Below are 16,101 nucleotides of genomic sequence, written 5' to 3'. Positions count from 1 at the left end.
AGTTGAGAAATTGAAGAAAATAGACAACAAATTTGGAGTAAACACAACTATCCAAAGGGATAACAATGGCCTCCTTGTGTGCCACATCATTGTGATTTTATTATAATTACGTAGCAGGATAAAGGGTGCATTCATCAGTCATGGGCACCGTTGGCAAGACCAGCATTTATTGCTCATTTCTCATTCCCCTTGAGGAGGTGATGCATGGTGAGCTGCCATTTAGAACTGCTTCAGTGCTGTTAGGTTGGGACTTCCAGGATTTTGAACCAACAACAATGAAGCAATGGCAAAATGGTTTTAAATACAAATACTTTTAAAATAACTGTTGCTTCAGTCATTAAGAGTATAAAGCATCTTCTAAAGATCCAGGTCATGACATTTCCAAAAGTTTCCCTAATCTCTCAATTTAACTTTAGCATCACATTGACAAAAACACCAGAGAAATGATATAACTGGTCCATGTTTCTTTGGTTTGTGTTGATATTTCAGCACGGGATTGGGGAATGCCTGTGGAAATTCATTCCTTCCCCCAATTTTCTTACATAGCCTGATAGCCAGGACCAGTAGAATAGCAGGAAGCTCACTGCATTCAGTTTTTGTTCTTGTTTCCCATAAAACAATGTTGCAATTTTATTTTAGCCAATTAAGTGAATTTAATTTTGTATTTCCAATGAACTAAGTCATAGTCACATAGAGGATGTCATTTTCAGATTGTCAGGAACCCTAAGTGTGCAAGAGTATTGGCTCTCAGACATCAAACCAACTCCCAGTTCAGATTAGGAATCCACTCCTGGGAGTGAGAATTGTCCCTAAAGAATCACTTGGCGAACCACTGTATACGTCAGTGACCCATTCATCAAAGTAATTGAAAAGTGATTTGATGGTCGCTTTATTCTAGGCCCACAGTTTAACTTTATTTATCAGGACTCTCACTCTTAGTAGTGGGATCTCTACAGTGCAGAAGGGGGCTTTCGGTCCATGGAGTCAGCACCAACTCTCCAACTGAGCACCTTACCAAGGCCCCCACCTCCGTAACCCCACGTATTTACCCCACAAATCTCCCTAACCTACACATCTTGGGACACCTAGGGACAATTTAGCATGGCCAATCAACCTAACATGCACATCTTTGGACTGTAGGGGGAAACCAGAGCACCCAGGGGATACCCATGCAGATACAGGGAGAATGTGCAAACTCCACACAGTTACGCAAGGCCGGAATTGAACCCGGATCCCTAGGTCTGAGGCAACAGTGCTAACCACTGTGCCACCGTGCTGCCCTCCACTATACATCCTTGTTTACACTATATTGTTTATTCCTGCTGAATGTTTTGACTCTCGAATCTATAGCAATACAATTAACCCGTTGTGGCAACTTCCTAATATTTGTATTAACATTTGACTGATTTGAACGTTAAAGGGAATTATCATTGCACTGTGAAGTTTCCATGCAGGGTTCTAGGGAATCTTCAAGTCAAACTGTGTTCCTGCTTCTGATATGGAATCCAGGTTTCAGCTGCAGACAGCAATCTACTTAGTTGGATGGGAATTGTCAGATTGGGGTTTTCCAGGCTCTTGCTGGAAGCTTTTCTAATGTTGTAGCAGCTCGAATACACGCTGGTGTCCCCCTCACCAAGCTTCATTTCACTTGAGATTGTCGATGTCAGCAGAATATGTCTACCTTGTTCACTTCAGTGTTATTCAGTTGTAATGTTACTTCAGACTGGCCACCTCATGTCATTGTCACTGTTTTATTGCTGGCTAATCCTGAATCCAAATTACTCTGCAACAGTTGAGAAAGTGTGTGGAATTGACTATGCACCTTCAGATGAATGAACCACAAAAACTGCATCATTGGCAAAGACTAGCATGCAGGTACAGCAAGTAATTGGGAAAGCTTATCAAACATGATTGTTTATTGTGAGGGGAATTGATTATCCCCAAAAGTAGGCAGGTTATGCTTCAATTATACAGGACACCAATGAGATCACATTTGGGGTACTGTCTACAGTAATGGTCTCCTTTTTGAAGAGAAATGGAAATGCGTTTGAAACAGTTCAGAGGTTTACCAGCCAAATACCAGGAATGGGCAGGTTGTCTTATGAGGAAAGGTTGGAGGGGTTAGGTTTGTATTCACTGGTGTTTACAAAGAGGTGTTTGAAATAAGATCCTGAGTGGTCTAGACATGTGGCCCAACTTTTTGCTCTGCCATTCAGTTAAATCAGGGCTGAACATCTGCATCAACCCCACTATCTGTTTCTGTCCTCGTATCCCTCGATTTCCTTAGTGCCCAAAAATCTATCCACGAGTCTTCAATATAAGACCATAAGACCATAAGACATAGGAGCGGAAGTAAGGCCATTCGGCCCATCGAGTCCACTCCACCATTCAATCATGGTTGATTTCAACTCCATTTACCCGCTCTCTCCCCATAGCCCTTAATTCCTCGAGAAATCAAGAATTTATCAATTTCTGTCTTGAAGACGCTCAACGTCTCGGCCTCCACAGCCCTCTGTGGCAATGAATTCCACAGACCCACCACTCTCTGGCTGAAGAAATTTCTCCTCATCTCTGTTCTAAAGTGACTCCCTTTTATTCTAAGGCTGTGCCCCCGCGTCCTAGTCTCCCCTGTTAATGGAAACAACTTCCCTACGTCCATCCTATCTAAGCCGTTCATTATCTTGTAAGTTTCTATCAGATCTCCCCTCAACCTCCTAAACTCCAATGAATATAATCCCACGATCCTCAGACGTTCATCGTATGTCAGGCCTACCATTCCTGGGATCATCCGTGTGAATCTCCGCTGGACCCGCTCCAGTGCCAGTATGTCCTTCCTGAGGTGTGGGGCCCAAAATTGCTCACAGTACTCCAAATGGGGCCTAACCAGTGCTTTATAAAGCCTCAGAAGTACATCCCTGCTTTTGTATTCCAAGCCTCTTGAGATAAATGACAACATTACATTTGCTTTCCTAATTACGGACTCAACCTGCAAGTTTACCTTTAGAGAATCCTGGACTAGGACTCCCAAGTCCCTTTGCACTTTAGCATTATGAATTTTGTCACCGTTTAGAAAATAGTCCATGCCTCTATTCTTTTTTCCAAAGTGTACGACCTCGCACTTGCCCACGTTGAATTTCATCAGCCACTTCTTGGACCACTCTCCTAAACTGTCTAAATCTTTCTGCAGCCTCCCCACCTCCTCAATACTACCTGCCCCTCCACCTATCTTTGTATCATCGGCAAACTTGGCCAGAATGCTCCCAGTCCCGTCATCTAGATCGTTAATATATAAAGAGAACAGCTGTGGCCCCAACACTGAACCCTGCGGGACACCACTTGTCACCGGTTGCCATTCTGAGAAAGAACCTTTTATCCCAACTCTCTGCCTTCTGTCTGACAGCCAATCGTCAATCCATGTTAGTACCTTGCCTCGAATACCATGGGCCCTTATTTTACTCAGCAGTCTCCCGTGAGGCACCTTGTCAAAGGCCTTTTGGAAGTCAAGATAGATAACATCCATTGGCTCTCCTTGGTCTAACCTATTTGTTATCTCTTCAAAGAACTCTAACAGGTTTGTCAGGCACGACCTCCCCTTACTAAATCCATGCTGACTTGTCTTAATCCGACCCTGCACTTCCAAGAATTTAGAAATCTCATCCTTAACGATGGATTCTAGAATTTTGCCAACAACTGAGGTTAGGCTAATTGGCCTATAATTTTCCATCTTTTTTCTTGTTCCCTTCTTGAACAGTGGGGTTACAACAGCGATTTTCCAATCCTCTGGGACTTTCCCTGACTCCAGTGACTTTTGAAAGATCATAACTAACGCCTCCACTATTTCTTCAGCTATCTCCTTTAGAACTCTAGGATGTAGCCCATCTGGGCCCGGAGATTTATCAATTTTCAGACCTTTTAGTTTCTCTAGCACTTTCTCCTTTGTGATGGCAACCATATTCAACTCTGCCCCCTGACTTTCCTGAATTGTTGGGATATTACTCATGTCTTCTACTGTGAAGACTGACGCAAAGTACTTATTAAGTTCCTCAGCTATTTCCTTGTCTCCCATCACTAGATTACCAGCGTCATTTTGGAGCGGCCCAATGTCTACTTTTGCCTCCCGTTTGTTTTTAATGTATTTAAAGAAACTTTTACTATCATTCCTAATGTTACTGGCTAGCCTACCTTCATATTTGATCCTCTCCTTCCTTATTTCTCTCTTTGTTATCCTCTGTTTGTTTTTATAGCCTTCCCAATCTTCTGACTTCCCACTACTCTTTGCCACATTATAGGCTCTCTCTTTTGCCTTGATGCATTCCCTGACTTCCTTTGTCAGCCATGGCTGCCTAATCCCCCCTCTGATAACCTTTCTTTTGTTTGGGATGAACCTCTGCACTGTGTCCTCAATTACTCCCAGAAACTCCTGCCATTGCTGTTCTACTGTCTTTCCCACTAGGCTCTGCTTCCAGTCGATTTTTGTCAGTTCCTCCCTCATGCGCCTGTAATTACCTTTATTTAACTGTAGAACCTTCACATCTGATTCTGCCTTCCTTCTTTCAAATTGCAGACTGAATTCTACCATATTATGATCACTGCTTCCTAAGTGTTCCCTTACTTTAAGATCTTTTATCACGTCTGGCTCATTACATAACACTAAGTCCAGAATAGCCTGTTCCCTCGTGGGCTCCATCACAAGCTGTTCCAAAAAGCCGTCCTGTAAACATTCAATGAATTCCCTTTCTTTGGGTCCACTGGCAACATTATTTACCCAGTCCACCTGCATATTGAAATCCCCCATGATCACTGTGACCTTGCCTTTCTGACATGCCCTTTCTATTTCGTGGTGCATTTTGTGCCCCTGGTCCTGACCACTGTCAGGAGGCCTGTACATAACTCCCATTATGGTTTTTTTGCCTTTGTGGTTCCTCAACTCTACCCACACAGACTCCACATCGTCTGACCCTATGTCGTTTAGTGCTATTGATTTAATTTCATTTCTAATTAACAAGGCAACCCCGCCCCCTCTACCCACCTCTCTGTCTTTTCGATAGGTTGTGAATCCCTGGATGTTTAACTGCCAGTCCTGAACCCCCTGCAACCACGTCTCTGTGATGCCTACCACATCATACCTGCCAGTCACAATCTGGGCCACAAGCTCATCTATCTTGTTCCGGACACTGCGGGCATTTAAATATAGCACCTTTAATTCCCTATTGACCGTCCCTTTTTGTTTTCGTAGTGTGGTGGACCTTGGTTTACTGAGCCTTTCCAGACACTGTGTCATATTTTGTGAGATGGGGACTATCGTAACCTCTCCTGAGCGCTGTCTTTTCGTGATTTTTTGTAATCCTAAGCAGCTACGCTTCCCACTGATTCCTTCACCTCTTGGTTCCCTGACTTTCCCTTCCCCCCCAATCTCTAGTTTAAAGTCCTATTGACCACCCCATTTACTCTCTTCGCCAGAACACTGATCCCAGCTCGGTATGCAATATATGCAATGATTGAGGATCTAAAGTCCTCTGAGGTAGAGAATTTCAAAAATTCTCCAAATGAAGAATATTCTCTTCATCTCAGTCCTAAATTGCTGATCCCTTAACCAGAGACTACGAACACATGTTCTAGAATAGATTCTTCAGCCAGTTGCATCGAAAGGTAGAATCCAGGAACTAAACTGTGTGCAGTTTTTGATTGTTTTGGGTAATGCTGACGAAATTCCTTCCTGCTGTTTAACATTGTTTAAAATTTGGCTATGAAGCATCAGATGAAGCCCAAGATGGGGTGGCACGGTAGCACAGTGGTTAGCACTGCTGCTTCACAGCTCCAGGGTCCCGGGTTCGATTCCCGGCTCGGGTCACTGTCTGTGCGGAGTTTGCACATTCTCCTCATGTCTGCGTGGGTTTCCTCCGGGTGCTCCGGTTTCCTCCCACAGTCCAAAGATGTGCGGGTTAGGTTGATTGGCCAGGTTAAAAATTGCCCCTTAGAGTCCTGAGATGCGTAGGTTAGAGGGATTAGCAAGTAAATGTGTGGGGATAGGGCCTGGGTGGGATTGTGGTCGGTGCAGACTCGATGGGCCGAATGGCCTCCTTCCGCACTGTAGGGTTTCTATGATTTCTATGATTCTAATAACGGTAGCACAGTGGTTAGCACTGCTGCTTCACAGCTCCAGGGTCCCGGGTTCGATTCCTGGCTCGGGTCACTGTCTGTGTGGAGTTTGCACATTCTCCTCGTGTCTGCGTGGGTTTCCTCCGGGTGCTCCGGTTTCCTCCCACAGTCCAAAGATGTGCGGGTTAGGTTGATTGGCCAGGTTAAAAATTGCCCCTTAGAGTCCTGGGATGCGTAGATTAGAGGGATTAGTGGGTAAATATGTGGGGGTAGGGCCTGGGTGGGATTGTGGTCGGTGCAGACTCGATGGGCCGAATGGCCTCCTTCTGCACTGTAGGGTTTCTATGATTCTATGAAATGCCTCATCTTGTCGGCTTGGACCTTGTTTGTCTCTTATGGGGACAATGAATTGGATTTTTAATTTGGTTGTTGGAATTGGTTTGGGTTTGCTCAATCCATTCTGAGCATTGTCTTTATGACTTTATGAATGGAGTAAAAAAATGTAAAAAATTTTTTAAATGTTGAGGTCAAGGCAAGGTGTAGGTTGGGGCACAGTGTTTGAAAATGGCAGCACTGGCTTCAAATCAGCATTGCACACCAACTGGCATCAATGTGTGCTCCTAAACTGATCAAGATGTTTTTTGGCACACTTCCCACCAAAAACACACACATCTCACTCCCCATTTTCAGCATCAGGAAGCCACGCAGCACCTAAAACTACAGTGAGCACCCGAGAGCCTTGTTTCTCCCCCAGCTTTTCTGGTTGGTGCCACTGTGGGAATGGAAATTGTACTGTCAGAGGTGAACCTAACAAAGAGCAACCGAGTACACTGAAGCTGTTTGTAAATTAGCCTTTAAAACATTAGCCCATTTCACACAAACACTGAGGGAGGGGGAGGCTGCAAAGAGAGAGACAGAGTCCAATGTTCAAGCACAAACAGGACTTGGTTCCAACACTGACTCACCACAGCCTGATTCCACAGATTAAACCTTGTGATTGGGTCTTGTGGTAGTTCCGGACCAAAACTGAAAGTAGAAACAGACGTTTCCGCCTAACGTTCGGGTGCGGAGCAGCGCGTTTAGAAAGCGGAGAGTTTAAAAAGCGGAGAGTTTAACAAGCGGTTCCCCTGCGGATGGGGTCTGGGTTTCCCATCCCGATCGGGGGGAGAATTTCACCGGTGAGTGACTGGGTTTGAGACCGTGTCCCCCGCGGGATCGGGGCGGGAGGGCCCCCGCGGGGCTCTCAGGCCCTCGCGGTTAAAACCGGGAGGGGGGAGAGATTGATTGAATTCCAGTGGATGTTGTGGAGATGGATGGGGCAGCGCCACATTAGAAAATCACAAGTACACATTATTGTCGATGGTGTTTGCTGAAGACGGAAAGTAATTCTCACCGACCGCCTGTCTCTCTGTCAGTGTGGTCTCTCTCTCTCTCTGTCAGTGTGGTCTCTCTCTCTCTCTCTCCCCCTGGCGGACAGCCTCGAGATGGCGGTTACTCTCGAGCGGATTTGAACAAAGGGGTCGAGACGCATGCGCAGTGAGTGGGCGGTAGCAGGTCAGCAACGCACATGCGCGGTGTGGTCGGTATCTGGGTATCAGCGCGCATGCGCGGCGTCCATCTTCGTAGGGACAATGTTGACTGAGTCCAATTTATTTACTTTCAGCAGCTACCCTGCGTCAAAATCAAGTGTCTGTCAGTCTCAGCATATTCAGTTCGGCAACATCATTAATTCATCGATCCTTCTTAAACTAAGTGATTTTAGTAACAAATCTCACAACACCAGGTTAAATTCTAACAGGTTCATAGAAATCATAGAAACCCTACAGTGCAGAAGGAGGCCATTCGGCCCATCGAGTCTGCACCGACCACAATCCCACCCAGGCCCTACCCCCACATATTTACCCGCTAATCCCTCTAACCTACGCACCTCAGGGGCAATTTTAACCTGGCCAATCAACCTAACCCGCACATCTTTGGACTGTGGGAGGAAACCGGAGCACCCGGAGGAAACCCACGCAAACACGAGGAGAATGTGCAAACTCCACACAGACAGTGACCCGAGCGGGGAATCGAACCCAGGTCCCTGGAGCTGTGAAGCAGCAGTGCTAACCACTGTGCTACCGTGCCGTGTTGATTTGGCCTTGGACTGTTGGACTTTAACCTGGTGTTGTGAGACTTATTACTGTGCCTACCCCAGTCCAATGCCGGCATCTCCACATCATAACTGATTTTGGAATGTGACAGACGTTTGAAGACAGACCTTTTGTGGAATTTGTGAGCGCAATAAAGCTTTGCTCTCGGATCACTGAATATTCAGCAATATAGAACCATAGAAAATTACAGCTCAGAAACAGGCCATTTGGCCCTTCTTGTCTGTGCCGAACCATTTTTTGCCTAGTCCCACTGACCTGCACTTGGACCATATCCCTCCACACCCCTCTCATCCATGAACCCGTCCAAGTTTTTCTTAAATGTTAAAAGCATTTACCACTTTATCTGGCAGCTCATTCCACACTCCCACCACTCTGCGTGAAGAAGCCCCCCCCTAATATTCCCTTTAAACATTTCTCCTTTCACCCTTAACCCATGCCCTCTGGTTTTTTTCTCCCCTAGCCTCAGCGGAAAAAGCCTGCTTGCATTCACTCTATCTATACCCATCAAAATCTTATACACCTCTATCAAATCTCCCCTCATTCTTCTACGCTCCAGGGAATAAAGTCCCAACCTATTCAATCTCTCTCTGTAACTCAGCTTCTTAAGTCCCGGCAACATCCTTGTGAAGCTTCTCTGCACTCTTTCAACCTTATTTACATCCTTCCTGTAACTCGGTAACCAAAACTGTACATAATACTCTAAATTCGGCCTCACCAATGCCTTATATAACCTTACCATAACACTCCAACTTTTATACTCGATACTCCGATTTATAAAGGCCAATGTACCAAAGGCATTCTTTACGACCCTATCCACCTGTGACGTCACTTTTAGGGAATTCTGTACCTGTATTCCCAGATCCCTCTGTTCAACTGCACTCTTCAGAGTCCTACCATTTACCCTGTACGTTCTTCTTTGGTTTGTCCTTCCAAAGTGCAATATCTCACACTTGTCTGCGTTAAATTCCATTTGCCATTTTTCTAGTTGGTCCAAATCCCTCTGCAAGCTTTGAAAACCTTCCTCACTGTCCACTACACCTCCAATCTTTGTATCATCAGCAAACTTGCTGATCCAATTTACCACATTATCATCCAGATCATTGATATAGATGACAAACAACAATGGACCCAACACCGATCCCTGCGGCACACCACTAGTCACAGGCCTCCACTCAGAGAAGCAATCCTCCACAACCACTCTCTGGCTTCTTCCATTGAGCCAGTGTCTAATCCAATTTACTACCTCCCCATGTATACCTAGCGACTGAACCTTCCTAACTAACCTCCCATGAGGGACCTCATCAAAGACCTTGCTGAAATCCAGGTAGACAACATCCACCGCCTTCCCTTCATCCACTTTCCTGGTAACCTCCTCGAAAAACTCTTAATAGATTGATCAAACATGACCTACCACGCACAAAGCCATGTTGACTCTCCCTAATAAGTCCCTGTCTATCCAAATATTTGTAGATCCTATCCCTTATCACACCTTCCAATAACTTGCCCACCACCGACGTTAAACTTACTGGCCTATAATTTCCCGGATTTCTTTTGGAACCTTTTTTAAACAACGGAACAACATGAGCCGCCCTCCAGTCATCCGGCACCTCCCCCGTGAATACTGACATTTTAAATATGTCTGCCAGAGCCCCTGCAAGTTCAACACTAGCTTCCCTCAAGGTCCGTGGGAATACCCTGTCCGGTCCTGGGGATTTATCCACTCTGATTTGCCTCAAGACAGCAAGCACCTCCTCCCCTTTAATCTGTAAAGGTTCCATGACCTCCCTACCTGTTTGCCCTATTTCCGTAGACTCCATGCCCGTTTCGTCAGTAAATACGGATGCAATAAAACCATTTAGTATCTCCACCATCTCTTTTGGTTCCATACACAGTCTACCACTCTGGTCTTCCAGAGGACCAACTTTATCCCTCACTATCCTTTTGCTCCTAACATACCTGTAGAAGCTCTTTGGATTTTCCATGTTTGGATGAAGGCTATATTGAGGTCAGGAACTGAGTGGCCCTGGTGGAATCAAACTGATTGTTAGTGAGCATGTTATTGCTAAATAAATGCCCCTTGATAGCACTATTGATGACCCCTTCCATCACTTTGTTGATGATTGAGAATAGACTGTTAGGGCAGTAATTTGGCAAGTTGAATTTGTCCTGCTCCTTATGTACAGGACACACTGAGTACCACCTGTCCCCAACTGTTTTTTTGCATTAGATAAGCCGTGGGCTGCATGTCATGTAAATCTGAGTCCTTACATTTACTAAACTTCAGGCCTCATAGCATTCAACTTTGCAGTTCAAGTTGCCTATCAGTTGATCTCACTTGCTTCCACTAATTGGACTTCAGGGCTTGCGCCACTTATTCATTCACTTCGATGGACAAACAGAGAAAGTGGGCCTCAAGCTCACTTGCAGTTGGCCAAGCGCAGAAAAGCTCATCACTCAATATTAACGTGCAAATAGTCTGCATCTTACTCAACACTGCTTATTTTTATTAGCTAAGGGCCAGGTTTCCATGTCACTTGACCATTTATTGTTTTCAACTGACCTCAATTGACTCCATTCGATGAAAACACCAAAGTTGTGCATCAATCAGCTTTGCTTGCTTTTATTAGTTTTGCTTTTTATTAGTTAAGTAGTAGTCATAGCAAAGCATTTCATCAGAGGAAAAAAAATCTCAAACGGAAAGACCTCCCAAAGAAAGAAAATCATTTAGAATGTTAGAAGCTTACAGCAGTCATTCGGCCTTTTGAGAACAATCCAAAACTAAGTTAACTATCCTGCTTTCTCTCTCCATATTCTATCTCCCTCTGCTTCAAGCCTTTTGCCAATGTTTCCTTAAATGATCGAAGCCTCAACCATTTGCTGTGGCAAAGCTTTTTCTGCTCCAAAAACCGATTGCATAAATAAATTTATCCCAACCTCTATCCTCACTTTTTCAGTGAAGGTTTAAACCAATAAATATGTGATCACTGTGCTTATAAATTTGAAAGATGACAAAGATCATTCCAGTGAGTTGAAGTATTGGCATTTAACAACAATTCTGGATTGTTCCTGTGCACGAGACAAAGTTTGAGCTGCTGGATAGTCATAGAAACTTGGTGAGATGGATCAAAAACTGGTTTAGTAATAGTACTCAAAGGGGAGTGGTAGAAAGCTGTTCGAATGACCAAAGGCCAGTGTCCACCGGTGTACCACAAGGTTCACTTTGTTTTATACATAAATGAAAATCTGAGGGGAATGATCAGCAAGTTTGCAGACAACACCAAGATTGGTAGGGTGCTTAACAGTGTAGGAGATGATTGTAGGTTACAGGAAGATACAGATGGGTTGATCAGATGGACAGAGCAGTGGTGGACAGTATTTAACCCTGATAAGTGTGAGGTGATGCACTTCAAGAAGAAACAAGACAACGGGGTATTTAATGGATGGCAGGACACTGCGAAGCTTAGAGGAACAGAGGGATCTTGGGTTATTCACAGATCCCTGAAGTCAGCAGAGCACGTGAATAGGATAATTAAAAAGGCATATGGAACACTTGCTTTCATCAGTCATGGTTTGGAGTATAAGAGCAAGGAGGTAATGTTGGAGTTGAACAGAGCATTGGTTAGGCCACCGCTTGAGTACAGTGTGCCGTTCTGGTAACCTCACTGTAGGAAAGATGTGATAGCACTAGAGGGGGTGCAGAGGAGATTCACCAGGATGTTGCCTGGGATGGAGCATTTGACCTATTAAGGAGAGACTAGATTGACTTGGATTATTTTCTTTAGAGCAGAGAATGCTGAGGGGGGACATGATTGAGGTGTGTATGAATATGAGGGGTACGGATAGGGTGAGTAGGGAGCAGCTGTTCCCTTTGGTTGAGGGGGCATAGTTTTAGGGTAAGGGTCAGGGGATTCAGAAGGGATTTGAGAAAAAACCTTTTCACTCAGAAGATAGTGGGAATCTGGAATGCACTGTCTGGGAAGGTAGTGGAGGCCAGAAACCTTACAACCTTTAAAAAATATTTGGATGAGCATTTGAAATGTCAGAATATTCAAACATATGGGACAAGTGCAGGAAAATGAGATTAGCGCATCTTTAGTGGTAGATATTGTCGGTGCAAACTTCATGAGCCAAAGGGCTTTTTCTGCACTTTACGACTGTGTCTACTGGATTTCTGGAGGCCATTCATTACGTAATATTACAGCAATTTTTTACTAGATACGCACTGCCCACAGAAATACAATCAGATCAAGGATCAAATTTTACGTCAGTTATTCAGGTAAGGAGTAAAACAATTTAAAATCAACTGCATACAATACAGAATCACAGGGAGTATTAGAACAGTGGCATCAAACTTTAAAGATCATGTTGAGGGCCGATAGTCAAGATTATCCAGAGGATTGGGATAAAGGAATTCCATCTATACTCTTTGCTGGAAGGATGCACCGAATGAATCAACCAAATCAGTCCATTTGGATTGATTTTTGGTCATGAGGTCAGAGTACGACTTAAATTGATTAAGGAGAAATTGGTGAGTCAGCATTTTGAGATTACATTTTTGGACCATGTGTCAAACTTTATGGTGAGATTAACTAGAATGAGCGAGTTGGCTAGACAGCATTTAAAAGTGGCACAGCATGTGATGAAACAAGAAATGGTTAAGAAATCAAAAATTTATAGTTTTGCTAGTGGCGATAAAGTGTTACTATTACCAGTAGTAAGTGAACCTTTAAAAGCAAGGTTTAGTGGGCCTTATCAAATCAAAAGGGAATTGAGTGAAGTGAATTATTTGATAAGAACACCAGATAGAAGGAAAGCTCAGTGTGTCATGTGAATATGCTCAAATGCTATTTTTATCGGGAAGGAAAGCAGAAGAAAGATTTGTCCGTTGTTAGAACTCAGAATGAAGAAACAAATTCTGTTGATTCTGATATTCCTGAAATTTGATTGGATAATGAAGAAGCTATCAGAAATTGGAATAAATTATTGAGTTACCTTCCAGCAGAAAATCAAAATGACCTGAAAGGGTTATTACAAGCATATGGAGATATATGTGGGAATGAACTGGGAAGTACTAAAGTAATTATGCCTGATATAGATGTAGAAAATGGTGTTCCAATTGAGCAATATTCATATAGACTTCATCCATTCAAGTTGACACAGTCTCAGAAAGAGAAGCTGATGTTTGCTCAATCTGAAATGCAGCAGTTGAAAGCCTCTGGTCAAACACTATGAAGGGCTGGTGGATAGTTACCGCTTTGAGATAAATGAAGACACAAATGGAGATAAATGAATGCAATGTAAAACTGATGAAGCTAGAAAAGGAGTACCAGTTACTGGACAATGATGTGAATAAGGAAAGTGAGCAGTGCAGAGACAGATGCAAGAAAATTTGACTGATTTGGAACTTATTCCTGAGTTATTGAAATTACTTAAGTATAAACTGCAGGACTGTCAACAACAGCTCATCATTCTTGAGAAGAAAACTGCAGATGAATCAGCAGTCATGTGTGATCTCAAATCAGAGATTGAGGAGCAGAAGTATTTTACTCCTCCAAACAAAGGAAACGGACAACAACGTGAAGTAAGCATGTTTGATGAAACTGTACAATCTTTCAAAATGAACTGCTGGAATACTGAATCGTTACAGCTTGCACAGACGTGGATGCCAAGAGAAACAATACTGTTCATAGCTGATGATAAAGTCAATTATGATGGTTTTTGCAGCAGCACAACTGCCACAATGATCACTAAAACCATAATTATAACAGATCTTGCCAAAGAATATGCAGGAAATGATTGAGGATTCAGAACAAGCAAAGGAATTAATGAACTACCTTGGAACAGAAAGATATACAATGGAGATGCTGAAAATAATTTTGAGCGTATCATTTCACAACAGAAGGTGGAGTTGGGGGACTGCCTGACAGGGAACTAAGGCCATTTAACAAGAAAGGAGAGAGAGATAAAGTAACCTTACTGAATGGCCTTGATCATACATATGTGAAGTTGAAAAAGCGAGAAAAGTGACAGGTTCTCTTTGACAAGTTCAAGTGAGCAGTTCAACCTTCTGGAAAAAGATTACTTCATTTTGATGTTTTGAGACTCTGAAAATGAAACGAACTGTTTGGACCCAGCAAAGGAAATTAGAAATCAAATTCAAAAGTGGTTTGTGCTAGTTTGCATCCAGTGTAAAGTTTTATCCTTCTGATTCTGCCGAGCTCTGAGGACAATACCAGAACTACTTTACATTCATGACGACAAAATTAAGCTTGGATTTGGAATCAAAGTAGGTTCAAAGACTGAAGGAGGTTTCTGAAAGGAAATCGGAAGCAGCTGAACAATAGCAGCGTGTTGAGAAAAGAAGGAAGAGAATGTGATTACTGATGCTTTATCACGATTTTAATGAAAGAAAAAGGAATATTCAATATCGGAAGAGAAGGACTGGACTGTACTACTATTATAGAACATAGAACATAGAAAGCCACAGCACAAACAGGCCCTTCGGCCCACAAGTTGCGCCGATCACATCCCCACCTCTAGGCCTATCTATAGCCCTCAATCCCATTAAATCCCATGTACTCATCCAGAAGTCTCTTAAAAGACCCCAACGAGTTTGCCTCCACCACCACCGACGTCAGCCGATTCCACTCACCCACCACCCTCTGAGTGAAAAACTTACCCCTGACATCTCCTCTGTACCTACCCCCCAGCACCTTAAACCTGTGTCCTCTCGTAGCAACCATTTCAGCCCTTGGAAATAGCCTCTGAGAGTCTACCCTATCCAGACCTCTCAACATCTTGTAAACCTCTATCAGGTCACCTCTCATCCTTCGTCTCTCCAGGGAGAAGAGACCAAGCTCCCTCAACCTATCCTCATAAGGCATGCCCCCCAATCCAGGCAACATCCTTGTAAATCTCCTCTGCACCCTTTCAATGGCTTCAACATCTTTCCTGTAATGAGGTGACCAGAACTGCGCGCAGTACTCCAAGTGGGGTCTAACCAGGGTCCTATAAAGCTGCAGCATTATCTCCCGACTCCTAAACTCAATCCCTCGATTAATGAAGGCCAGTACGCCGTACGCCTTCTTGACCGCATCCTCCACCTGCGAGGCCGATTTAAGAGTCCTATGGACCCGGACCCCAAGGTCCTTCTGATCCTCTACACTGCTAAGAATGGTACCCTTCATATTATACTGCTGCTTCATCCCATTGGATCTGCCAAAATGGATCACCACACACTTATCCGGGTTGAAGTCCATCTGCCACTTCTCCGCCCAGTCTTGCATTCTATCTATGTCTCGCTGCAACTTCTGACATCCCTCCAAACTATCCACAACACCATCTACCTTGGTGTCGTCAGCAAACTTACCAACCCATCCCTCCACTTCCTCATCCAGGTCATTTATGAAAATGACAAACAGCAAGGGTCCCAGAACAGATCCCTGGGGCACTCCACTGGTCACTGACCTCCATGCAGAGAAAGATGCTTAGATTTAATAACGTGTGTGTGTATATAATGGATGCTTATGTTTGGATGCTTAGATTTAATAACGTGTGTGTGTATATAATGGAATACTTATAGTGTAAACCCAGAGGTTTTGAAAAATTCAGCTATCTTTGAATATTGATGGTTCATTTTTTAAGAGGGGAGGTCAGAAGACACTGTGCCTTTAACAAAAGTATTTGTGTCACGTTTCTTGTGAGGGGGCTGTTTTATATTTCAACTCTGATCACAGTACCAATTGTCTACAACCAGCAGCCCACATGCTGGGCAGGCAGAAGAGTGATTGCTCCAGTTTATTGGGGTGTTTGATTTGATTTATCATTGTCACATGTATTGGTATACAGT

At 43.8% G+C, this 16,101-nt stretch overlaps 1 protein-coding gene across 9 annotated transcripts in view; it reads left to right on the top strand.

The window, feature by feature from the left end:
* The window catches only part of LOC144509816 (tumor necrosis factor receptor superfamily member 5-like), a 125,887-nt gene that overhangs the window by 51,100 nt on the left and 58,686 nt on the right, over nt 1–16,101 (top strand). For 3 of the 9 annotated variants that reach the window (XM_078238660.1, XM_078238659.1, XM_078238658.1), the window contains exon 1: nt 6,620–7,277. The exons of 3 other annotated variants lie outside the window; for them this stretch is intronic. In XM_078238660.1, the coding sequence (XP_078094786.1) occupies nt 7,233–7,277 (45 nt within the window). In that variant the 5' untranslated portion in view covers nt 6,620–7,232. Of the gene's footprint in view, nt 1–6,619; nt 7,278–7,613; nt 7,654–12,506; nt 12,529–16,101 lie in introns of those variants that run through there. 3 more of the 9 variants (XM_078238661.1, XM_078238666.1, XM_078238667.1) reach the window with 3 other exon arrangements.

The sequence above is a fragment of the Mustelus asterias genome, chromosome 22 (assembly GCF_964213995.1).
Source record: "Mustelus asterias chromosome 22, sMusAst1.hap1.1, whole genome shotgun sequence".
Taxonomy (NCBI): domain Eukaryota; kingdom Metazoa; phylum Chordata; class Chondrichthyes; order Carcharhiniformes; family Triakidae; genus Mustelus; species Mustelus asterias.
The sequence above is the reverse complement of the archived record's forward strand: the minus strand, read 5'-3'. Positions and strand labels throughout refer to the sequence as shown.